The sequence below is a fragment of the Typopeltis vanoorti genome, chromosome 26 (assembly GCF_054136105.1).
Source record: "Typopeltis vanoorti isolate ZY-2024b chromosome 26, IOZ_Tvanoo_1.0, whole genome shotgun sequence".
Lineage (NCBI taxonomy): Eukaryota > Metazoa > Arthropoda > Arachnida > Uropygi > Thelyphonidae > Typopeltis > Typopeltis vanoorti.
The window spans coordinates 17,181,401-17,208,568 of NC_143574.1; the positions used below are offsets into that span (position 1 = coordinate 17,181,401).

The following is a 27,168-nucleotide window of genomic DNA, read 5'->3' on the forward strand; positions in this document are numbered from 1 at the left end:
TTCCTGAGCACCTTGTTATCTTCCATAGTAAATAATCCTCAGTGTTTAGGAATGGTGGTTTAATTCCCACTGTTGGTTCTAGTGGGCTCTGTTGAGGGTTTGTTGGCCAGGGGGTCGCATCCTGCGATACTGGTGTCGGACTCTGTTCTTCTAGCAGATGAAATTCTTGATTTCTTCTGGGAGGTGGTCAGTGTTTCAGTATAGTATTGCAGAGGTAGCAGCTTGGAGTGCTGTTATCTGTTTTTCTATGTTGTTTATTGAAGTATTAATCACATCTTTAGATTTGATGGTTGGGACTGTAAACTTGAGGAGTGTGTTAGGTAGCTTTCCCCAGTTGATTACTAATAGATGGTGAGTGGTATTTTCCTGTTCTAAGCCTAAGTGAAGTAGTACTGGATTGTGGTCAGAACTGGGTTTATCCACCACATTCAGCCTGTATTGCTGAGCAACGTTTCAGAATATGGCAATGTCTAAAATGTTGGGATGTCCTGTCATGCTGTAGTATGTGTTAGAGCCTCCGTAGTTGAATCGGTATAGACAAAGCCCTTTGGTCGGAAAGACCTGGGTTTAATTCCTGTCCATGACGTGAGGAACCTTTATCTGGTGTCGTTCAACTAAAGGTGAGTTAGCCAGTGTCATACAGAGTTAGAGGATTTTTTTACCCAGAAACTTGGGTTTTCGGGTCCCCTCCCCCAAAAAAAGGGAGAACCCTCATACAAATAAATAATAATTAGTGTGTGATCTAGAGGTCCCACAACTGCAATATTCCTTGTGGTATCAAAATCGTCTAGGAAGCAAAAAATGAGTATTTTACTGTTCCTATTAGTGATCTTGCTATTCCAGGCTAGGTGCTTGGTATTTAAGTCACCTGTTACTAGCACAATTTGTTTCCAGTATCTCCACCAAGTCAGTTTCAATAATAGAGTTGTGTATAGAGTAGATTTCCAGGCTGTTGGCATTGGCTGTCTGAATTTCCACTCCTGTGATCTCAATGTTAGCAGTTGAGGGTTTTCGATTTCACTATGCTCAGCGTTGTATTTGATAAAGATACCCATTCTGCCTCCTCTGACATTGGATTGGTTATTACGTTATAGAACGTAATTTATGAGCCTTGTATTGTCAGCTGGGCAGAGATGAGTTTTGTTTACCAGGATTATTTTACTTCCTAGACTGTTGGCATTCCAGAAAACGATTTGAATGGAATAAGGTCATCTGTGTTCATAAACTTTCTTTGATTAGTGTGAGAATTGCTTACATTTGTCTCACAAAGAAGTTTGTGGTTTCTTGACCAGGGTTGAATTTGTAATGTCCAATAAGCATGTCTGCCAGAATGGCTGCAACCGTGGCAGTTTTATTGGAACCCTATTCTGATTCTTCTGACATCCGATTTAACCCTTAAGTAGGTGTGCAGTTGCAGTGTAGTATTCACATAAGCTTATTTTCACAACGTGTATAGTAATTATACACTTGAAAACATTTTACTTAATGATAATGTTATTTAAAAAATACAGTTACCTTGCAAAGATAGTCTGAGACTAGATTACATGGCAAACATTACATTGGGCAAAGTGAGTCTGGCTCCAAAGCACTTTCTTGTTATCTTTGTAAATTTTATCATTTTCTTTGAATTATTGTTTATGAATAATTTATATAAATTCACCTTTCAACAATAAATGATAAACAAAAGGAAACACAAACTATGCTTTTTAGTTTTATGAAATGGTGCAAAATTAGAGGAAAGAGTTCTGTTGTGTCATCAAGTAAGACATAACCTCCAAGACAGATAAATGGCTCAAAGAATTCAAATAGTTATGCTACAAAGACAATTTTTCATTTTGCATGTAAAACATATTCCAGAGCTGCTGATATTAACTCCAGATTACCACAAGGTTTTGATGACCTTCCAAAGTAGAAATATTTAGGTTTTTTTTTGAGGCATCCAGTTCTCACAAAAAATGCTTGGCTGGAAACAGTCAGAAAAACACACTTCTGCCTGCCAAAAAATGATGTATTCAAAATTGCTCGAATGCCTCAAAAGTGTATGTTTTGATACAGCATTTATAGAGCTAAATTCAGTAAACCATTTACTGACAAAAATTTGTTAGGTGTTTAAATTTGCAATACAGCTCCAGACCTGGTAATAGACCTTGTAGTTGTACCAAAATGACAGGAATGTAAAGAATTTGTATTTGTTATTGCTTGTATCATTAAACAAGAATTGGTTAAGGAAATCAGACTCCACTAGAGTGAGTGTTCTAGATGCTTCTATAGATCAAAATATTAAAGCATTTGTTTCTATAATTACTCTCCAAAACTCAATAGCTCAAGTACTTGGATACATTAGAGTGAAATGAACAAGTTATTCTTGCCATGGAAGACTGATAATTGCTTAATATCTAGATCTTATATCAACAACACCATATTGCACATAATTTGAATCTAGCTGTTTTGAATTTTTTAAAGATGTTTTCTTTGTGTTCTGAAATTGAAACAGTGGTAAAAAGATATATATAAATATATATATACCTTTTATCAGAATTAAAAAAAAAAAAAGACTGAAAGAATTGGAAAAAGCAGCAACCAAACAAACAATCCTCATATTTACATATCTATATTCAGTAGGGTGGGTGGGTGTCTAATAGTGGGCACACTGACTGCATTTGTTAACAACTACTCTGCAGTGGTTATGCATTTGGAGTAAATAGACAGTTGAAAAGAAGATGATGCTGCAACATAAAATGGCTTGTTAAAGAAAATGAAGACATATTTTCTTCAATCTTTTAGATTTTTTGCTTTTTTTTTGAAAGGAAAATCTGTTGCTTAATCAAACAAAATACTATGTATACAGTACCATTGACTATCCTGAAAGAAATGAGAGAAGTTCCACATATTTTGAGATGAAAATTTTAGGTGATGTGCTTAGTCTAGGTGTATATAATGGTATTCAACTAATGTATGCAAAGAGTCAAGTGCTGAACCGGAGGAGGAGGGGGGAACTAATAGATGAAGGAATAATGTATTTTATAAAAAGATTTGTTGAAAATGAATCAGAAATTGCTAAAGCTATCTCTGTATTTGATACATTTACCTGCCTGAAGATCTGATGAAAGGGTTTGGAAAGGAAGAAATTAAATTTTGGGTAAATGTGCAAATGTTTTAACGATAATAAAGAAACAGTTTCAGCAAATTTGATGAAAGTGTAATATGATTTCAGAATTGCAGTAAAACATTAAACATGCAAGATCTTTTTGAAAAAATAGTGAATAATGACAGGTTTCTATTTATCTCAAAACTGACGATAAAAGTTTGAGTGAAACAGAACTAGGAAACAATTAAAAATAGTATTTAATTCTTTCACTGTTTCATCTCAGTTACAGAGACGTCAACAGGGAGTACAAAATGAGACGTAACACGCACGCACACACACACACACACACACACAAAATTAACTGAAATACATGGAGGAAAAACTAGAGTTCTAACTAGGTGGGACACCTGTTGGTGGTCTAGGGTATAAACTGGGATCCAAAAGTATTAGTGGTTTCTATTTTGGGAAGTCTTATGCAACAATATTTATTTGAATTAGGCTGATTTTTAATAGTAGCAGCAGATTCTAAAAGATGCTCCCTGGAATCCCCCCCCCCCCATATATGGCTTGCCTAAGATTCATAAACCCAATTTCCCCTTACGATCCATAGCAGATACTACTAATTCTCCCTGCTATAAATTATCCAAACAGTTGGCAAAATCTCTTGCTCTCCTGACTGGTCATACCACATACATAAAATATCTTTCCATTTTAAAAGCTCCATTGAAAATATAATTGTTAATGATACTGATATCCTAGTGAGTTTTGACATTACTTCATTGTTCGCTAACATTCTCTTAAATGACACCTTATTGTTTTTAAAAAAAGTTTTTGCACTTGATATCATTAACTTTTTTTACCTTGGCTATCCATTCCAGTTATTTCTCTTGGAAGAACAAATTTATAAACAGATAGAGCGTGGTCTTCCCTTTCGCATACCCCCCCCCCAGCCAATTTTTCTATGGAAGATTTGAAAAACAAGCTCCTGGCTAAGCCCCTCTCAGACTTTCTATCTGGTTGAAATAAGGTAGATGATGTCTTTTCTATTTGGTCTTAGACAAACCTTGGTCACCCACCTACCTAACACATGCAGAGACATTCACAAACTCCCCCCCCTCTCAACAATATGGTGTCATAAAAACACCAACCCCCATAGAGCTTATGACCTTCATTCCAATGATACCTCTCTTGCAACAGAACTCAATCATATATACCACACTTTGCTATCTGCTAAAAAAAAAGTTCCCAAAAAAAATAATCAATCCCTCCCCCCAATCAACAATCTTCTCTTTAGAAATGTTTTAGTAATGTTATCACCATCCTATGTATCTGAGGCACATCTGAAAAAATATCCAGAATCTTAAAGAAATACAACCTTTCCACTATTTTCAAGCCCCATTTAAAACTATCTATCCTTATTTGCTTCACTAAAGATAGATTCCCTTTCCTCTCAGTTCCAGGTGTATATTGAGTTCCTTGTTCCTGCAAGTTGGCCTACTATGGACAGACAGGAAGATCAACTACCATCCAAATGGAAGAACATAAAAAAAAAAATAAATAAATAAAAATACATCTGCAGTCATGACTATAGTCAATCTTGCTTTGCAGACCATGCATTGGATACATTGCACAGAATCAGTTGGAAAAAGACCATCATGCTCCATCACAGTAAATTTGGAATAAAAAGACTTTTTTTAGAACCTGTTGTTGTTCTTAAAAATCAGCCTAATTTAAATGAATGTGGTTGCATAAAACTTCCCAAAATATGGGAATCACTAATACTTCAAGATCTCAGGTTGCCAACAGGTGTCGATAGGTGCCCCACCTAATTAAGACTCTGGTCTTTTATCCATATGTTTCAGTGCTGCCTTTGTGTGTGTTACAAGTCTCATTTTTTATCCTGATGATGCTGTCTCTGTAACTGAGATGAAATATTGGAAGCATTAAATACTCTTTTTAATCATTTCCTAGTGCTGTTACTCCATTAAACTTTTATCATTAGCTTTTCCCAGCACTTAAGCCTTGATGCATGGAATCTTTCAAAACTGTTGAAATTATAGCTGTGCTGTTAGTTATGCCATATACATGAACCAGTAAGAATGTTATACACTCTGGTGTCCAAAAGCTAAGGACGAACCACATTTTGATCTGTACATGAAAAAAATTTTTTTGACTACAGTCGAACAGAGACATAAATTTATTGCCAGCATACATAATTATATTACACAAAAAATGTGTTATAAATTTCATATAAATTAATTGCAATACATTTTAGGCCAAAGTTACAAATTTCCTAAGGACATAGTTTAGGAATTAATTTACAGTGCTTCCAGAAAACTACATGGAGAGACATTTCAGTATGAAATATGTCCACCCTCAAACTGTGATGCAGCTCTTGCAATGTTGTACCATGTACCATGCTAAGCACCAAGTGATTCAGGAGTTCTTGAGGCATACTGCCTCGTTCCTCCATCAGAGCAAGGATAAGACCTTATTTGTGTTCTGGATAGGAATTTTGAGCAGCGATGCATCTCATTATTGCATCCTAAATATGTTTTATGGGGTTGAGATCTGGGGAAGCATGCTGGCCACTTGATTTGATTAATATCATCGGTATCCAGAAGTATCTCCACTGCTCATATGTGATATTGTGTGGCATTGTCATCTATAAAAATGAATTCTTCACTTACAGTACCAAGGAACAATTGAACATGATGTTGAAGAACTTCATTGCAATGTCGTTCACCAGTCATAGTCCCTTTTTCCAGCAGTTGTAGCTTGGTGTGTCCATTAAGCATAATGCTTCACCACACCATTAGCCCAGCATTACCGTATCTGTCTCTTTCAAGAACATACCCTGGATGGTAAGCAGTACCACTTTTATGGCAGATCAAGTGTTGTCTGGAATCAGAGGAAAGACTAAAAGAACTCGCATCTGTAAAGAATACATTAGTCCATTGGTGTCTTGTCCAGTTTTTATGGATACAATACCACTGAAAACGTGCTGTATGATGAGCTCTCTGAATAAAGGGATGCAGGCCTTCATGAGTATGGGCCTAATTGTCACAGATGTGTTGCGACAAGTTTGCGATGTGTATGCCAAGATATCTGCTTACCTGTGCTTGAATGAAGCCGACTTGCAAGCTGACCTGTAAGAGCCTGCCTTTTATAATCAGTTTCAAACCTTCCTAACTGAGATGAAATATTGGCTTAAGTAATTTAATTAGTTAAATAAATTGAGTTAGTTAGTTATTACTTTTAGATGTTCGTCGGTTTCTCCACTAAATGGCATTATCATTATTGGATAAGTGATATTTTGCAACTAAAGGTGTTTTAAATCTGCTGGTGATTCAAAAAAAGAAAAAAAAAGTATTGGCCCATGGAAGTGATTAATAGACTAAAACCTTTTAACTATAAATCTCCCCCCCCCCCTCCCATATGGACTACAAAAAATCCATAAGCAAAATGTACCATTACATCCCATTATGGATGGCATTGATTCCCCCAAATACAAATTAGCCAAACATTTAGACAAAGTGCTCACACACAAAAACTCAGCCCACTTTAAAGCCGGTATAGGAAACCTCTCACTCCAACACTCTGACATAATGGTCAGTTTTGATATCTCCTCCTTATTCCCTACTCAAAGATATCTTAGACCTCATCCAAGCCAAATTTCCTCCTGATATCTCAGCCCTATTTCAGTTCACCATGAACTCAGGCTATTTCGTTTGGCATGGAAAATTCTGCAAACAGAGAGAGGGGACAGCCATTGGTTCTCCACCCCTGGCCAACTTTATGGAGACCTTTGAAGAAAAAGCCTTAAACTCTGTCCCACACAAATTATGGGACAGAGTCAATTTCACACATTTGGCTGCACTATATGGATGAAGTGTTCTATTTGGCCTCATGGCTTGGATACTCTACACAATTTCTCAACATACTTAAACAATCAACTCCACAGGATCCAGTTTACCTTGGAAAAGGAAAACAACAACAGTCTCCCTTTCCTAGACATGCTGATTACATGCCAGCCTGATGGATCCGTGGCTTTCTCTGTTTACAGAAAAAATTCACATACAGGTAGATAAATTCACCAGCAGTCCCCCCCCCCCTTCCCAACAATATGGGATTATAAAAACACTATATCTTCTCCTTCTTCTTCATCATCAACCTTTTGGTTCTGTCCACTGCTGGACAAAAGTCTCCCCCCATGGTTTTCCAGGCCACTCAGTTTTCTGCCTCCCCCATCCATCTTACTCCTGCAACTTGTTCCAATTCATCCTTCCATCTTCTTCTTGGTCTTCCTCTTCTTCTTGCTCCATCCATTGGTCTCCACTGTGTTTTTCTAGTCCATCTTCCATCATTGCATCTGACAATATGGCCAGCCCATCTCTACTTAGCATGTTTAATGTATTTTACGATATCCGTGACACCTGTTTGAGATCTTATCCAGGTATTTGTCTTCCTATCTCTTAATGTTATTTTTAGCATACTTCTCTCCATTCGATATTGTGTTGTTCTCAGCTTTTTGTTTAGGGCTTCTATTAAAGTCCATGTTTCTCCTCCATATGCTAAGGACAGGAAGTATGCATTGGTTGAAAGCTTTCCTTTTTACTCATAGGGATGTCACTTCTGAGTATATCTCTCATTTTCCCATAAGCCATCCATCCAAGGTGAATTCAGTCTCTTTTCTTTGACAGTCCTCAAAAGATATCAGCTGGCCCAAATATACATATGAGGTAACTTGTTCTGTTTCATGGTTTTCAACTTTGACAGTTCTTTGGTTTATGTATTTATTCATCTTTATTTTATTTTTTTTTCTCTATCCAATTTATTTTATCCTAATTTAATCCAATTACTCTGGAGGCTTCATTTAGCCGATTTAACCTTTCTTCCAGATCTTCAAGATTATCTGCTATTAGGACAACATCTCCAAGTTCAGATGATGCAGCCTTTCTCCATTTATGTTTTTTTCCTTTTGTTTCCCAATTAAGGCTTCTAAAGACTTGCTCTAGTGCAGCTGTAAATAATTTGGGAGATATGGTTTCGTCTTGCCGGATACCTTTTTCTATTGGAAACTTTTCACTGTTTTTATATAATTTAATTGCAGAAGTTATTGTAAATATGTTTTAGTGTTTCAATATGTGGTTTCTCAGTTTCCTGAGCTTTTAAGTTGTCTTAACATGTGAATATGGTCCAAAGTATTATAATTTTCTTAATCCAGCTTGTTCACTGGATTGCATTCCCTCAAATTTAGATTTTATTCTATTATTTATAATTTTTGTGAAGACTATATATATGGTGGGGAGTAGGCTTATAGGTCTGTAGTTTTTAATTTCTTGCTTATTGCCCTTTTTAAAAATTATTATTATGAGTGAATTGTTCCAATTTTTTTTGAATTTTTCTCTGTTTTAGGCGTTTATTAAAGAGTTTGGTCAGCTGTTTGATGACAGGACTTTCTCCCAACTTTAAGAAGTCTACCATAATTCCATCTTCTCCTGGGGCCTTTCCATTCTTCGTTTCCCGCAATGCCATTTCCACTTCACCTTGTAAGATCTCAGGGGCATTGTATTCTTCCTCACTCAAGTTATCCATAGGTCATTCTTGGATGTCTCGTTCCTTGTCTTCATAAAGTTCAGTATAAAATTTCTGAATTCTTTTGATTATTGCTTCTCTATTTTTTTTATAAGTTCATCATTTTTTCCTCTTACAGCAGCAATTATAGAAAGCAGTAGAAAAAAAATTGCTATTTTTTTCTATTGTTTCTTTAATTTTCCTAGTATTATACGATCTAATTTCATTTTTCATCCTTTTGCATATAGTTTTTACAAATTTTCAAATATTCTATTTTATTGGTTGCATTCAAATCTCTTTTCATATCTCTTCTTTAATTCATCAGATCAAGTTTTTTTAGTTTTTCCTTTCTTTGGTGCCTTTTTGCACCTCCTATTTCTAGTTCACATTTCAAGAGAAATTTAGTTAAGATTTCATTAGCATCATTAATGGTAGTGGCTGTGTTTAACTTTAGTTCATTTTTGAGTTATTCTCTATAACAGGTTTTATTGTGATAGAGGTTTTGTAGATTCACTAAATTGGGCTTTTTTCTTATTCCATTCCCATTTTTTGTTGATCCTTATTTTTGCTCTGACTAGTCTGTGGTCACTTCCTATATAAGCCCAAATATGCCCACCCTCCTATGATGATGATAATGAAAAAACCCTATATAACAGGGCAAAAATAATCAGTTCAGATAACAATACCCTAGCTGCTGAACTTAACCATATCCTTACGCCTTCTTAACCAATAGATACAAACCCCAAAAATATATTATAACCAGTAAACCCCCCCCCCCCCCCTTCATAACAGAAATTACTCTAAATCTATCATCATTCCATATATCCAGGGGTGCATCCAAAAAACTAGCAAAAATCCTAAGAAAATATGACCTCACAACCAGTTACAAATGTAATATATTAATCAATGTAATAAATTACAAATGAAATGAAATTGGCATCTCTTATTTGCTCCACCAAAGACAGCCACTTCCCCTAGACCTACCTTGGGTATACCAGGTCCCTTGCAGTTGCAAACTGTCCTACTATTGCCAAACAGGCAGGACACCCAATATCAGGATATTCAAATACAAGGACTACATTTGTTTTCACCAATACAGCCACTTAGGACTTGCTGACCATGCATTGGACACCCACCACAGAATATGCTGGAGGAAGGCCACTTTATTACACTGCAGCAAGTACAAGTGTGAAAGACTGTTTCTTGAATCAGCCTTAGGTCTGAAAAACTTCCCAAACCTTAACAAATTTGGGTGCATGAGACTGCCCCGAATTTGGGAAGCTTACATTCTAAGATCATCAATTCAGTGGCCAATTCAACCCAATTTAGTCTGCTAGGGGGCACCTTTAGGACTCTAGGACTGACTTCAGTTGCCTTTCTTCAGCTACATTTGCTTAGTGTGAGTGCCTGCATGCACATATCATTGTTTTGTGATTCCTGAAGATGGCAATATAACATTGCCGAAATATAGGAAGGTATTGATTAAAGTTTTAAATTAATATTCTAGTATCATTGTCATTTCCTGAGAAATTAAAAGCTATGTATAACCAACATATAAACTTATCTACAAGAATCTACAGGAGAAAAAAAGTCTTTCAAGTTTGTATTTGTTGTGGTGAAGCATAGTAGTTTTCTTCTATTTGATTCATGTAAAGTATCCAAGGCATGATCAGCTAGACTTCGTTGACCATATTTATGGTAGCAGATGTATTTCTTATGTTCTTCTAAATGGATGTTAGCAGATCTCCCTATTTGACCATAATACGAGAAGTTGCAAGAATAAAGAATTTTGTAAACACCTGGAACAGAGAGAGGAGGTAGAAGATCCTTGGGAGAGCAAAATGAGGACAACCAGCTTCAGATGAGGTTTGAGTGGTGCAGAGATTGTACTTTAAAGTTTTGGTTATTTATTTATTTTATTTTATTTTATTTATTTATTTTTTTTTTTTGAAGTGCCCCAGATATAAGGAACAATGATAGCATTACTATAGCCTGCATGTTGAGAGAGGTATAATGAGATGGGAAGAACAATTAATTTGTTGATCTTTTTGGCATTGTACCATTGGATAAGAGGGTCTTGCGAATAAAGGAGAGTTCAGCAGTAAGTTAAGCCTGGGTGGAACAGAGATTGTGGGGGCTCTATTGACAAGGATTTTTATAACACTGTGTTGAGGGGAGGAGTTTATGTATCTGCCTGCATGGGTGAGTAGATAAGTTCTGTAAACTGGGAAAGAAAGGATGCCTTTGGGAAGACGTGATGAGAGTATCTAGTAAAGGGCAGGATATTATTGTTTTCTTTTTCTATAGTGAACTGGATTCTGGGGTGCTGTCTGTTGAGATAAAGGAGGAAGGAGTCTAATGTGTCTGAGCCATGTGGCCAAATGAAGAACGTGTCAGTATCTTAGCCAGATGGAAGGTTTGACAGTAGTAGTATCAAGAACATGTTTTTGAAAATGCTCCATATAATAATTGGCAAGGGGAAAGAATGGATAGTCCACAGCTGTACCCCTCAGTTTGTTTATAAGTGGTATCTTTTCAAGTGAAGTAGCCAGAATGAATAGTAAAAATTAAAAAGATCAATGATATCAGGGTAGAAACCTTTTTTTTTAATAAATCCACTCTCACAAAGATCCTCTCTCTGTTCTAGGTGTTACCAAGTTCTTTCTTCTTGCAACATATCAAATTATGATCATACTTGGAGATCTGCTAACCTCTGCCTAGAAGAACATAAGAAATACATCTGCTGCCATAAGTATTATCAGTCAAGTCTAGCAGACCATGCCTTGGATACTTTGCACAGAATCAAATGAAAGAAAACTACTATGCTTTACCATAACAAATACAAAGTTGAAAGACTTTTTTTTTAGAATAATCAGCAAATTTAAAACACCAACATAATCTGAATAAATATGGTTGTATTCAACTTCCCAAGGTTTGGTAAACTAATTCTTCTGCCTCCCACCCAACAGCTAAGGCTAGACCAAGAGCATCCTCTATGGGTAAATGTTATTTAGGATTTTAGGCTTTCAGTCTAATTTTTCCATTTGTTTGGTGCATTTTTGTGTGTGTTTTTGTAATTTTAATATTGTTTCCCCAATGATAATCTCAGCAACAGGGACAAAATATAGGATTGATTAAGCTTGTTTTTAATTATTTATATGTACTATATTCATTCCATTAAACCTTATAATCAGTTCAAACCAGTACTTAAGTCTAAATAGTCACTACCAATGTTCCCTCTAAGCTGGTATGTGTGCACAAAATTTTTGCTTTCAGAATTTCTGATTTACAATCAGTAATTTTTTAACATATTATGAAAACGAATTATATGATAAACCATACTTGTCACTTATTTTATTCATAATTTCTTCAACATTTCCCCTCCAATATGACTCTAACCCATTCTAATGTATGCTTTAATTACACTGGCGTCCAAAACCTAAGGACGAACATTATTTCTGAAGATTACAACTGCAAATTCAGATGAATCAGCTTGTGGCAATTTGTATAACTGATGATTTCGAGTAGAAAGCAGGTACACATTCAAATTTTCAAATCCATGTACAAAGGTGCCAGATGGTAGCACACAACAAGATAAAAGGCAAAGAGCCATGCTAAGCGAATTGTGTTTGAAGGAATAAAGTTGCAAACTTGGATATCTTGTAATGACTCAAAAGCATCATCTAGATGATTTCAGGCAGGGAAGAATTATTGGAAAGCTTGAAGAAGGCCACAGAATTACTGATATTGCCAGAGAGTTTGGAATCTCACATAGCGTTGACCCAGCTGGGTAGCATTTCAAACCAATGGAATGCATTCCAGATGTTTTCTGGGGTCACTCTCGCTCTTCCATGGAGCATGAAGACAGGTTTTTGGTTATAACAGCCAAACATAATCGATGCATTATGGCAAGTCAGCTCCATTCAAGCATAGTTATACAGCTTTCTTAACAAACTGTGGCAAGACATCTGCGACAAGTAGGCCTATATGCCCGAAAGCCTATAGTCTGTGTCTTTATCCACAGCTCTTCGTAGAGCACGTTTCAGTTTGTATCTATAAAAATTGGACTAGAAACCAATGGGCTAATATACTCTTTACAGATTAGAGCCCCTTTAGTCTTTCCTCTGATTCTAGACAACAACACTTGATCTGCTTATCACAGTGAGAATGTCCTTGAAAGGGATAAATATGGTGGTGTGGTGAGGCATTATGCTTAATGGACATGCCAAGCTACAAGTGCTGGAAAAAAAAGGGACTATGACTGGTGAACAATATTACAATGAAGTTCTTCAAGTCATGCTCATATATTCCATGGTGCTGTAAGTGAGCAGTAGGGATACTTCTGGATACTGAGGATATTAATCAAATCGATTGGGCAGCATGCTTCCCATATCTCAAGAAGACATTTGGGAAGCAATAGGGAGTTGTCTTGCTTCTCTAAATTACCCTCCAGAAAACAAACAAGGCTTTATCCTTGCTTGGAAGGAGAAGCAGGCCAGTTTTCCCCAAGAACTCTCCTGAATCACTTTGTGCTAAGTGTGGTACGATGTTGTTGAGAGCTGCATTGCAGTTCAGGGTGGACATATTCCATACCGAAATAAATGTCTCTCCACATAGTTATCTGTGAACACTGTAGATTAATTCCTTAAGTATGTCCTTAAGACATTTGTAACTTTTAAACGTACTGCACTTTTATTGGTATGCTGGCAATAAATTTATGTCTACATTTAGCTATAGTCATGAAATTATTTTCATATACAGGTAAAAATGTAGTTCGTGTTTAGCTTTTAAGTTCATCAGTTCACCTACATGGCACTTAGCCTGTGCCATGTAGGTGAACTGATGCTGGCATCAACAAGTTGCAGAGGCATATTTGTTTAGTGTCTACTTTCTAGACAGTATGGTCACTTGCACTCATGCAAATGGTGATTGATTTTTGCAGCTATGCAGATTTAAGCAAATTAGTTTAGTGTTCACAGTTTTACAGTTTATAACATAACTAGAAGAAAACAGGGCAACATTAATACTAGAAATCGGTGTAGTGCGTTAAACCCTAGAATTTCCAATAGGGTTTAGGCATAGAATTTCATATTCTATGAAATAATTTGTTTCTAAGCAGCAGTAAGTATTTAGGTTGCTCCTATCGAAATATTTAGCATGTAACATACTAGATCTTTTAACAACGATGTTGTCACCAATTTTAGACATATCAAATTAAGAGTTTGTGAGTACATACTATTGCGTACATGGGCTGGCAAAAATTAGAGGGACATATTATCACTATCCAGACTGGTTTCGGTCTTCAGTGAGACCTCATCAGTGGAAACTAGACCCAGGAAGATACCAAGGTTAGATTAATGGAGAAGTCATATATGTTGCATATACAAATCATAAAAAGGTGTATCACCTTACGATTAAAATACTCTGGATTAGAGATATCAAACTTTGATTGGTTACACATGGATAAAGGATTAAGCAAGAATATAATTTCTTGGTAAATATAATTTGTAACCAAGTGAAAAAGCTTTCTATCTTTGAACCAGAGTATTTTAATAAGGTATATATGGATAATATATACAACTTCTGCATTAATACAAGGATGAAAGCTTGGTATCCTCCTTGGTCTCGCTGCCATTGACGAGACCTCAATAAAGGTCAAAATTGGTAGTGACCCTCCCATAATGCATAACATTATGCACATCTGAAAGGAGTGTGCTATGCATTATTGGCAATTGGTGTGAAGTCAGCTTCTTTATACAAATAGTCTAGTCATGAAAATACTTCACATGCAAATATAATTTCTTGGCATGTACAGGGTGGCCCATATGTCATGGAACATTCCATAGAAAGGGCCCTTCTTTGTGAATCTGAAATGGAAGGCATTTATGTGATGTGGTTTGTCATTACTATTAAAAAAGATCTGGTGATGTTAAAAAAACTTATGCAGTTACTTCGCAACGATGGGCCCTTTCTATGGCATGTTCCATGACTTACGGACCATCCTGTATAATTTACTGTAAAATCTTTCTACAGGATTCCTTAAGGACTATTAATCTGTTTTGACTCTTAAGTGATCCCTGGAGTGCTGTTTTTATTATGATATGTACTAGAATTATTGAAATGGTCATTAGTATAAGCAACATCACCTGTGTGATGTTGCTTATACTAATTATACTAATTCAAGTACAAGCTTATACATTGGTTATGCATTACTAAATCACTTAAGGAATTGACAACGTATAAGAATATAAATTAAATTACACTTTAATAAATATTTCGGCCATGTCACGTTGCCATCTTCAAAAGGGAACTTACAAAAAGGCACGTGCATGTATTCACTACAACACAGTAACTGAGAATGAAGTGATGAAGCTATTGTTCTCCATTGCATGAAACTGCCCCAAATTTGGGAAGCTTACATCAGCAGCCCAACGGCCAAGAACACCTACATAGCCCGCTAGGGGGAACCATCAGGACTTTTAGGAGAACAATAGCTTCATCACTTCATTCTCAGTTACTGTGTTGTAGTGCCTACGTGCATGTGCCTTTTTGTAAGTTCCTTTTGAAGATGGCAATGTGACGTTGCCAAAATATCGGAAATATTTATTAAAGTATATTCTTATGTACGTTGTCAATTCCTTAAGTGATTTAGTAATTCAAGTACACTCGCAGAGATAACCTGCTGGTGATCTCTGTGAGTGTACTCGAATTTTTTTTACTTGACATTGTAAGTAATTGATTACATTAAATGATAATTAATTAATAATTACATAAAATTGGTTATAGGAATATGAATAATTGATAAATTGTACTTTGCTATATTCTAATACTTTCCTACCATTTTAAATAGTATACTTCATTACAAAAATAAAGTTGATTAATTGTTAAAGATTGGTCTCTTTAATTGTCTTTGTTTGTTTGTTTGTGTGTGTGAGAGAGAGAGTGGTTTCTGGTGTTATTCTGAAATTCATTAATTTCAAAGAGAGGCTTCACACCCTGGAACTACTAAAATTTATAACAAGGCCAAAGCATAGTTACTTAATGAGCACATCACAAAATTAATAATCACAAACCTTTGGTTTGGTAAAATGCAAGACTAGAAACAATATTTAGTGGTTGAGCATTATGGCAGAATGTAATTTCTTTACTCAGTACACAAGTGGATAGAATTTATGACTTCAACAGAAATTAAACTCATCAGAAAGTTTAATATTTTAAAAGAGAAGAGATATGCGTGATGTAACCTCATAGTCAACTTCCCATTGTGAAAAGTAAAAATGTGTGTTAACCACAGCTGAATAAGTAGTTTTTAGTAAAAAGGCTTGAATTCTGTAGTTTGTCTGAGAAATATCTTTTAGCAAAAATTGAGTATGAATAGATTTCTTAATAAATAGAGCAAAACCTCCAGCTAGTTGATTGTCTTACATCACCAGAGAGAGATCAGCAATAAAGAGGCTAATGCAATACCCATATAGTGATTCTGTCAGCAGATAAAAATTCTGTCAGCAGAAAAAAAAGCTACAGTAATCCTCTGCACAGATGAGTATGATGGCAAGATCTAACAACTCCTCACAGATTACTTATTACTTATCTGAATACATAATCTGTACTGGACCATGATCCTACTGAAGAGTTTCAAAATTGCACAAATAGCCTCTTAAAAACGACTTATGAATTTGGTAGAGATACCAGATTAGCACTCAGATCTTTCCATACTACACCTTTATTAGGTCCTCTCTGTGCCCGGTTGTTGAAAGAATAGACTCTAAAGTATAATTTTTCTAAACATTTAGCAAAACTATTAAAGGGCCTGACAGGGCAGTCATTGAAAACTCTTAAAAACTCTGAACACTTTGTTCCTGCCAATATCATTCTTGATGAACTTTCACATGACTGCATGATTTAAAAAAATAATAAAATAAAATAAACAAATAAACAGCCCTTAAACATTATATAGCATCTGGGTATTTTGAGTATAATGATTTCATATAATGTACAAAGAGAGCTTTTTTGTTTTCTAGACCACATCTACAACCAGTATCCTGACATTAGGTTCACTTGTCAACTAGAGTCTCATGATTCACTGCTTGTTTGGGATTTAAAACTAACTGAAAGGTCTGGAATAAAAATCTCCATCTTCAGAAAACCAATCCATGTGCTTGTTCACACAATTCCCGAAAATGATGAGAATAAAAGATAACAGACACCTTCCTATGTGGTGGCTGTAATAAATGTACCATCTCTAGACTCCTTTGCCATCTAACAGAGACTCAATGCATTCTCAGTGGTGAGGAAGTCAAAGATATTAACTACTCTAATTCAGTAAAACAAGCCAATATCCTTAGCAGCGTTTACATCTTTCATCTCACACAGAGAATTCTAATGAACGATGCATTAAAAACTATACTAGAGATATAGAATATTAGATAAGTGAGACTACATCTCTGTTAACAAGTTGTCTTTGGCTAATATGCATGATGCTTCATTGGTTAGACATCAGGCACTATGAAACAAATTCGAAATCTTACATTGCCATTACAATAAACCAAGAGAAAAATTTGGGTGTCAAAGATATTATTAGATCTGCCCTAGCATTAATCTGTGTAAAATTTTCCTAGTTGTGGTCAAATCAAATATGCAAACAGGAGCATGTGAACATGCACAATAATGGGTACATGCTCACAACTAATTCAGAATCCAACATAATGCCATATGTGTTGTTGCCATACTAATCCTTTACTGTTTATAAATTTACATCCTGATATTTTATCTCTCTTTCATACCTGAAGAAGTCACGGGTAATGTGGATAAAACTAGTCATGTCGTTAGTAATTAATGAGTGCTTGTTTCATGTTAATCTTTTCTGGCTTTAGCAGGTGAACATTTCTGTATCTGTATAGATAAATAGCTAGATATACCAGATTTTAAATTTTGATGCACTGTATATTTTTTCTCCCTTTAGGTTTTTTCTAACATTCCACATTTAGCATTGGCAAAATGTAAAGAGAACTACAATCTACCTAACCATTCACTTGCCTTAAAAGATGATTTGAAGTTACCTCTTCTGCCTGATCTGATCCGTCGCTTGACAGAAGAACGGTTAGAAGTGGAAAGAGAGCGCCAGAAAGATGTGGACTCTACTAGTTCTGAAGATTTGGACCCAGCTACTAAGTTATCAAATGTGATACTGAAAGTTCCGTCCTATAAACCAGCCAAGTCACCTCCGGTAAATAATGAAACCACAGACTCTAGTAGTCCTCCTTTGTTACCCTCTGCACCGACGCCTTCAGGGACGTCCTTATCTAGTCAGTCAGCCTCGGGGAACAAGGGGATTACTGTTTCACTTAAGGAGCTGATAGCAAGAAGCATTAGCCAGAGGGTTAATAACAGTCATGTGCATAAAGGAACCACAAAAGATGAACCACCATCAAAGCGTCCAAATTTGTCTTCTAGCAGTAAATCTAGCAGCAGTGTCTCTTGGACAAATTTAAATCAGCAGTCTTCACCAGATGATAAGTACAGTGCTGCATTAGAAGGATCACTGGAAATGCTTAAACAAGAGAAACGTACGCGTCCAAAAAGAGGACGGTATAGAAATTATGACAGAGATAATCTAGCAAGAGCAGTTCGTGCAGTCCAACGAGGTGAAATGAGTGTACATCGAGCAGGTACTTTTTATGGTGTTCCTCATTCAACCCTTGAATATAAGGTTAAAGAACGTCATTTACTGCGGCCAAGAAAAAGGGATTCTTTTGCAAATTCTTCTAGTAATAACATTTCATTATTAACAAAAAACAACCAAAGTGCTTCAAATAATAATAATAATAATAATAACAACAACAACAACAACAATAAAATTACCAAGACAGGAACTAAAAGTCAGAAAAACAACAACAGTGTTGTGAACACAAACAGTGAACAGCCAAATGGACTAAGGACATTGGTTGAGAACAGTCACCGTCCATCCTCGGACACTTCTTTCCCGTCCCAACTTTCACTCTGGCAAAGCATGCCATTTTTTTCTCTGGATTTTTCTCAACTTAGTTCTAATAACTTTTTTGCTTCACAGATGATGAGAAAACTTCATGAAAATGCCCGTCTTCAGGAAGAAGCACAAAGAAAAAGAAAGAATCAAGAGTTGGGAATTCTTGAGAGCTTGATCAAATCTACTCTTGACAGATCAGTGTCACCAGACAGTAAAGTCTCTTTGTCATCCTTTCTTGTATCAGCAGAATCTGCTGGCTCCTTACCAGACAAGACTGAAGAGAGTGAGGTAACTGACAAAAAATAAACAATGCCACATACCAAAGTCCAGAAACTGAGTTGTGGCTGTCTGCAGTGCTTTAATGTAAAAGCACTCTAATCAGCATTCACTGGAAAGTATCAAACAATTTTTGTGTATTGCACAGGGTGCCTTTAGAGTAGGCTGTCATGTTCATTCGTTGTGGGTAAGGATTGTTTAAATGGAAAAAAAAAAAAAAAAAAAGGAAGCTAGTCTTTTCTTACTGTGATCTGTAAAGCTTGAACATTTCTGGAAATTATGATATCATAAGAAGTCTAGAATTTTGTTATATATTGTGTAAAAATGTCTTTTACATACTAGTAATTGTGAATATTGGCCACTAAGAAATTGGCATAAATTAACTATTTATGGGGGAAAAACTGCCAGTTACTGCTGTTTGCATAAAGAGCAGAAGGCTAGTTTAAAATTCGATGACTAGATCTCAGATATGTGCATGGAAAAGGACTGATTTTTTTTTAACCCTGTTTGAATAGCTATGTTTTTCTTATCCCCCCCCCTCCTCCTCCTTTTGTTTAAAAAAAAACGGCTGGTTTTCTCTGGGATGTTATGTAAAAATTGTGCTTGTATATTGTTAATACAGTTAATAATTCCATTTTATAGAAGAAATTCCATGTGCCTTTAAGGCATGTCTAATCTGTTCATTCCATTTTGGGGAACATTATTATTTTCTTAAGAATTTGTTCAAATTAGTGAGAATTCTGATGGTACCAGTGAATTTATCTATTAAATTTGTAAAAGCATCTTTATTTTTAATGCAATTCCTATTGTCAAAAAAAAAAAAGAAAAAAAAGCTCACTCGCAATTTACTTGGTATTGTAATTAATTATATTGAGTTGATTTGGTTGCAATTTAGTTACAGAATTTTGTTTGTTATGTAATAGTTTATTGTAAAGCAGGTCTGTGATAGAGTAATTTTGCATGCCACCAGAGCTTGATTTCCTATGGGATTATGGGAGCATACTTTCAACATAAATAAATATATATATATATATTATATCATACATGATACAATTTTTCCTTGTACATTGGTCCTGAAGAAAATTTAGGAACTTTATGTCGAAGATACTTTCCTACTAATAGTCTTGTATTGTGTTGACGTTTTATGTGGTTGTCATGCACTGCTGTTACTAATAGAGTACTTTTTTGAAGATGTATGTATGTATGTATGTATCTAATTGGGTATCTGATATTGTACAGACAATATTTTTTACTCTAAAGAATTGTCATATTGGCACTGCGCCACTAACATGCCTGCCACGTTCTCACAATACATTCAGCACTGACCTCCGTTTCAGCATTTCAGTATATGTGCTGATCATCATCTTTGCCATTTCGAAACAGGGGGCCTTAGTGGTACCAGTTTTTTCTCTCCAGCTCTGGAATTAAGAAACCATCCTAGTATAAAATGCCACGGTACCACAAAATAGTTGGTTGCTGTGCATATAGAGAATATGTGTAAAAAAAAAAAATCAACTACATCACATATATTGTTTGAAAAGCAATGGTTGATGGTTATTTATGACAGGGTTTCCATTGTCCATTTATTGCTGTTAGTATCATTGCAGTTCAGAGTAAAACATTTATTGAATAATCACCTGTGTGTGCGTGTGTATGTGTGTGTAACATTGAAACTTTGATGATAAATTTATCTATTTTCAAGAAAAATACTTGCTATACCGTATTTAAATTCTTTTGCACTTTCTTTTATTGGTAAGTTTCCCTGTGTGTGTGTATGCATGCATGCATAGGCATGTTGTTTATCTGTGGTATACTTGTCGCATGAGGTGCAATAGTTTTCTGTTATCATATGTGCAGACCCCCCAAAATAAGCACAAATATTGTGCCACAAAGATGACCTGCACATTTTATTTTAAAGTAGTGGCCAAAGTATTCTATCCTGTTGTCATTACATAAGGTTAGGGCTATATTTTTTAACTATAACATTCAAATTTTAAAGAGCATCGGTAATAATATTTTGAGAGACATATCAGGTTGTCAAAATATTTTTGGCATCGGGAGATTAATCTTTAGGTAAATATTCTACTTTATTTATTTTATTTTATTAGTTTGAAAGGTTTAAAATTATTGTAATGAAATTTAACACGACGTAGTTCGTAATAGAAATATAATTTAAGACAAGAACACGTTTATTTACTTACAAAACAAAGAGCTGTAATTATTCTTGAAATATCACAATATCATAAATATCTTGTCACATTTTCCCCATAATTTATATGTATAGAGAGTCTGCTAATGTACTGTTATGTTTGATCATAATTTTTATATATTCTGACCTTTCATTAAATGAAAAAGATATTTTTTGAACTTTAATAATAATTTTTATTGTTAATTGGGAAACGATACAGAAAGTACTCTGCTTTGGATGCTTTTCTTAAAATTGGTAGTATATTAACAGTTCAACAGAGACAGGTTCAGCAGTATAAAAATTCTTAATTATTAATAGTTTTATGATTAGTAAATCATCAGCACTTTTCTATTTTAATTAATGTTTCATTCTTTCTATTTAAGTAGTTTGGGCCAACATGGAGTAATTTTGTAAGAATCATAAAACTAAGTATCACAATTATGGTATATTAATCGAATATATAATCTGAACTTTTTCAGTACTGAATATGTGAAATTAAATGTGGAAAGGGAAGGGACTGTTGTACCTACTGTAATTGTTACAAATGTCTATAGTGCCTGAAGCTATCTGTTTAATACTGTATTACAAGAAAGCGATACAGTTTGCTGAAACATAGATCTTGATATATACTCTGGCATACCTCATGTGGTTCACCTAAAAAGACTGCTTTATACTAGCATTTGTAAATTTGTATACTTAGCTGTGAACCTTAATGCAAAAATGCATTCATTCTATATTTTCAGTGTATTTCTTATCTCATATTTAACCCAACAAGTTTCGTGTTTGGTCACAGGAGACTTTGAAGTTTGGTACGATATGATGCTGCAGTAGTGTTTTTGAATTTCAGCTCTGTTCTTTCCCACTCGCAGAATGTTTAAATGCATATTATCATTATCTTGATTTCTTTGCTCTGTAAAAAAATATCTAATTACTCGATTTAGCATTTAGTCCTGATTGCCAAGCTTGTTGGTATCTTTAGTGTAATTTTATTGCATGACAGGTATTTAATGTTAAAAAATAGTTATACATTTTGACATGTTGATAAATTCAATTTAATGATACATTTTAACAAATTGATTTAATGGTTTATTTATTTATTACTTTTTTTTAAGTTCAAACAAAACTATCTAATTTCAGCTTCATAAGTCCCACAAAGCATGATTTTCAAGTTATATTACTATACTTAAAAATGAATTAAAATTGAATTTTCCATTTAAACAATACATATATGCATTAATCTTGATAATTGTGGATTACCACAAATGAAATTTGTGGTAATCCACCTAAATAAAATTTTAAGATATGCACTGAAAAAAGTTAGAATAATTCCGAGAAGTTCTTCGTTTAGCTGATGACTTAAATGCTTGACCAGAAACTAAAGTGTCCTTTACAGGGTTGTATAGTAACTGTGGATTTTAGATTGACATTTTCACGTGTAGTTTGTAGAAAATGCTTTTAGTGCAATTTTTGACTCAAAAATTCTTTACACATTTATAAAGAAGTTAACGAGTTCAATCTTTTTTTTTTTTTCTTAGTTTGTAAAAAAAAATAAATAAATCATAGTTAAAAATAGTGTGATATTAACTTTACCTTTGAGAAAGAATGCTTGAGATTATGTTTTATGTTGTGAGTGTACTACACAGTAAATATGAATATGTTTGAACAGGTCATGCATAAGAGGCAAGCGTTTGAGATATTAAAATTTGATCGATAACTGTTATTTGAATAATATTTCATGGCTTACTGCTGGATTATATCTCCTGACATTTGAAAATATTTTTAAGTACCAGTTAACTATAGTGATACTTCTCCATTAGTCATTCTGTTGTATGTTATGTGCAATGTGACTGTTTGCTTTCTGGTATTGGTAAATGTCGTTTATAATCTCGCAAATAGCCATCAGGTATTTTTCAAAACATTATTTATTAATTTTTAATCTCCAGAAAAAGTGACTTAACCACTTGACTATATGGGGGGAAACAAGATTTTTTACATTTAAGCAATTTATAAATTAAAATCTAACCAACACCTGAAACGCTAAATATTTTAATTAGTACTTTGGAGTTAATTTTGAAAGTAGATCTAACATATTCTTTTTGCTGTGGTGTAAAGGAGGGAGGGAGGGAGCACTTTTTTTTTTAAAAAAAAAACAACTTTTGTCGCAAACAGTACTAATTTAACGGAATATGTAAGACAGCAAAGAAAATTTAATAAGTATTCGCATACTTAAGATGGCTGGTCACGTATGTTTGCTGACATTTTTGGTCCCATCCACCCACACAAATGTAAATTAAAAAAAATATATATATAATGAATTAGCTTATGTATAAATTCCCAACAGTCCATAACTATGGCATTTAGGTTTAATTTCTATTTTGGGTAAAAATGTATATTATGTCGAAACAGTATGTTCATGATTATGTTGAAGTGGCAATGTAATTATTCAAATGTTCTTGGTATTTTTATAAAGAAGGCATTTTACTTTATATAAGTTTCATTACATTGTTTTAGTAAATTCTACTAATTCCAGGTGATTAAAAATTATTAACCTGCTTTAATTTATCATTCTTTGGGTTAATATTAAATATAGTACTTTAGAAATGTATATTAAAATGTTTTTATTTGATTAACTTGTTATATTTTTGTACATTTATATTTTAAGAAATAATTGAAATAAATCACTCTTAATATTTATGCTTCATATTTCAACTGCATTCAGTGTTTTCATTTTGTTATTTCCCATCCTTTATTAGTCTTGTTTTTTAAGGCTATGCTAATATATCCCGATGGATGATGTGTAATATTTTAAGGGAGGCTGTACAAATTCTTAGTTGATTATTCGAGGGATGAAAATAAATGTGATAAATCCTAATTTTTTTTTTTATGCTGTTGTTATTTATTCTAAAGACATTATAGGTTGTATGTTTTTACAATCTGTATAATCACGTAATTTTCATAGCCATCATAAGAAAATTTTGCATTTCATTTTGGCTCCCCAAACTCCCCCCTGCCAAAGAATATTCATCTATATGTTAAAAAACTACAGATTTATTAGATATTTCATTGATTTTTTTTTTTTTTTGCTTTGATTTAAACTGTCTTTAGAATCGATATAGTTTTTAAAGTTTGTATAAATTTTTGTACAGTTAAGCAGTGTGTCATTAAAAAAACATTTCAGCTATACAAAATTGCATCACATTTGTTATGATTCACAGTGCATTAAAGTAACGGTCTGGAAATGAGAATTATATGTAATCTTGGCATATTTTTATTTGACTCAGTTGTGCTTTCTCTTTGTTTGTTGGAAACTGTTACATAGACTTGGTGCTGAGAAGATCTAAGGAACCTTGAACACGAATTTATTGTTTCCGTATCTGTAACAAGAAATGCTTTATAGACTTGCAGTTAAAACTGCCAATCGTAAAAAAGTACTTTTGATTCATATTATATTTCGGTATCTTAAATGAGCATTTTTATAAAAAAAAAAGAAGAAAAATTAGTAAAGTTTTTGGTTGTACATAAATAAAGATGTATGTATATACATACATATATGTACACATAAATACAGAGCCTGTTTGTTTCTAGTCAAAAATTTTTATTTATATAACTAGATTACATTATAAAATAACTTTGTAGAGAACCGAGTGGTATTTTTATGATGTAATGGTTTCCTTAAAGTAGCACTTTTGAGAGAAGTAAAAGTTTCGTGTTATTCCAACTCTTATAACTGAGATAATTAAATATTGGTCTCCACGTTTCCTGATCCCATTTGTGTATATGGGTGACATCAGATGTATTTTTCATGGGTATATAGTTCACATAACTTCTGTATTCACCAGAAGGGATTTTCAGATGTATATTTTGTACTGCATCACTTGGCTCTGAACCATTGCCGAAACTGTAACCATTCCTACACTTTTATATATATACATATTATATATTGTTTTCATTCCACCAACTCATCAGTACTTGTGCTGTGATCTGGTCCTTACATTTCTAGGTGGTGGGTCTCCATTACTGTGTATTGCATGGCTGTTTAATGGGATATTGTGATCATTCCTTTGTTACATCCACAGGTTTATGTTGTGATGGACAATTTTTGTTGGTATTGGAATTATGTGGAAGTTTGCTGAACTTTATAAAGATGTTGTCAAGTAGATTTTTGTTATTGCCATATTGTTTGCTTTGTGAATTTTGAAATTGATATTTATATTGTGAAAATAAACATGTGAAGTAATTCAAACTTGAGTTACATTTTGACTGAATTAAAAAAAAAAAAGCTGTAACAGTAGTAATCTAAGTGAATTTAATGATGTGTTAAATATAGATTTCAGTACAGTATTTAATATTTTTCCCAGACACATTTACATAGACACCAAGAGATTTTACTGAATCTTGCTACATTGCCCTGTGAGCTTTGAAATCGATATTTTTGAAATAAAGATTGAGTTGTGTTTTACATTAATCTGAGGATAATTTTGTTATTTATCAGTTGAACTTGAACCATCTTGCAGCACTTACTATACTAATACAAATAATGACAATTTTGTAAAAAAAAAAAAAAAAGTATTTTACATCATATAATATGAACCTAGAGAAAGAGATTGAATTAATTGACTAATTTTACCTCCAGTAATTTTAGATAATTTTGTTTCATAACTGGAAATGATAGCAAAATCATCAGAAGACTAACATAAATCAAATTAGATTCTGATTCCTGATGAGTATCCCAATATCTTGAACTCAGATCTTCCCTTTAGAGGAGTGATGTTTGTAATGTATGATGTTTTTTTAAAAAAATTCACTAATAAATATAACCTTTTATACTGAGTAAAAATTTGTACCTTGATATCAGCAGCATACTTATTTCATCTCATCTTCCATTTTGGAGATAAGATGTGTCTTAGACCCAATCAGTCAGGGTGTAATACACAACTAATTACAGCCAGATAAGTTGGATTTTATAAATCTAATCTTTGTTAGAATATTGTGCATCAGTCCTCTAACTAGTTTTGTTTTCTTGGTGTAGTAAAGGGATGACTTAAGTTTCAAGGAAGTTTGCACGTGAGATTGATGAATTTACTTTCATTTGGAAGTTCTTTAAATGTATCTTGCATTCTAGATGACGTTTGAACACAGGTCTTTCCGATTGAGGATGCTTGTCATTCAACCAGCAGTGTTACCAGTTATAAAGTTTATGGAAGTGAGTTGTTGTAGTAAGTAATCTTAATAAATTGTATAAAGAGCTTATTTTTCAGAGGTCTATCAAAAAAATCTTGATTTCACACTTTATGTTTATTTTGGTGGATATTTTTCCTTTCCTGAATATTGTTCTGCTTGAATCCCTTCATGTCCTGAAGAGGACTTTTAAATGACACTTCCTTTTAAAGGAAGATGTATATAAAGATATATATATATATATTTTTTTTTCTTTCTTCCCCCATAAGTCTTTTTTTTCCTCAAAAATTATATCAAAATGAAAAACAAAAATGTCACTGTATATAGAAATATTTTTTCGTGCCTTGAAAATTCATATGGAGATGAGTGGCTGTAAGTAATTATTAGTAAATGTATACATTTGGCTTAGATAAGGCTTTATGGAATTTCAGAGATTAAGCAAGAAAATCAAACTAATTCTTCGAAAACCGTTCTGTCAAAAAATTACATAAATAATCCCATCAGTGCTGAGTAACCCACTGATTATATAGATTTTTCAGTACGATTAGTACTCTGGATTGAAGATTAGCCATCTGATAGGTTTCTATATGGAGGAGCAATATTCCAGAAGAGGAACGTTGGTGTACCCCAAGGGTCTGTTTTGGGTCCATTGCTGTTTAATTTGTATGTAAATGAATATTGGGAGAGGTATGAATGGTGATATGCAGTTGTTTGCATATGATGCAAAGTTGGGAACTATCAGGGGTAAAGCAAATGCTGTAGTTTTGCAAGAGGACTTGAATGCACTGGCTGAACAGGTAATGATGGTTATCATTTCAGTGTTGTGAAGTTAAGGTTTTGAAATCTGGGAAGCAAAGATGGGATGTAGAGTACACA

General features: G+C 34.0%; 1 protein-coding gene across 1 annotated transcript in view; it reads left to right on the top strand.

Annotated features, from left to right (window-relative positions):
• The window catches only part of LOC150092366 (mushroom body large-type Kenyon cell-specific protein 1-like), a 152,537-nt gene extending 126,958 nt beyond the window's left edge, over nucleotides 1–25,579 (top strand). Inside the window, exon 7 of the mRNA XM_090414925.1 lies at nucleotides 17,628–25,579. Within this exon, the coding sequence (XP_090271051.1) occupies nucleotides 17,628–18,956 (1,329 nt within the window). The 3' untranslated portion in view covers nucleotides 18,957–25,579. The remainder of the gene's footprint in view (nucleotides 1–17,627) is intronic.
• Nucleotides 25,580–27,168: the final 1,589 nt, after the last annotated feature.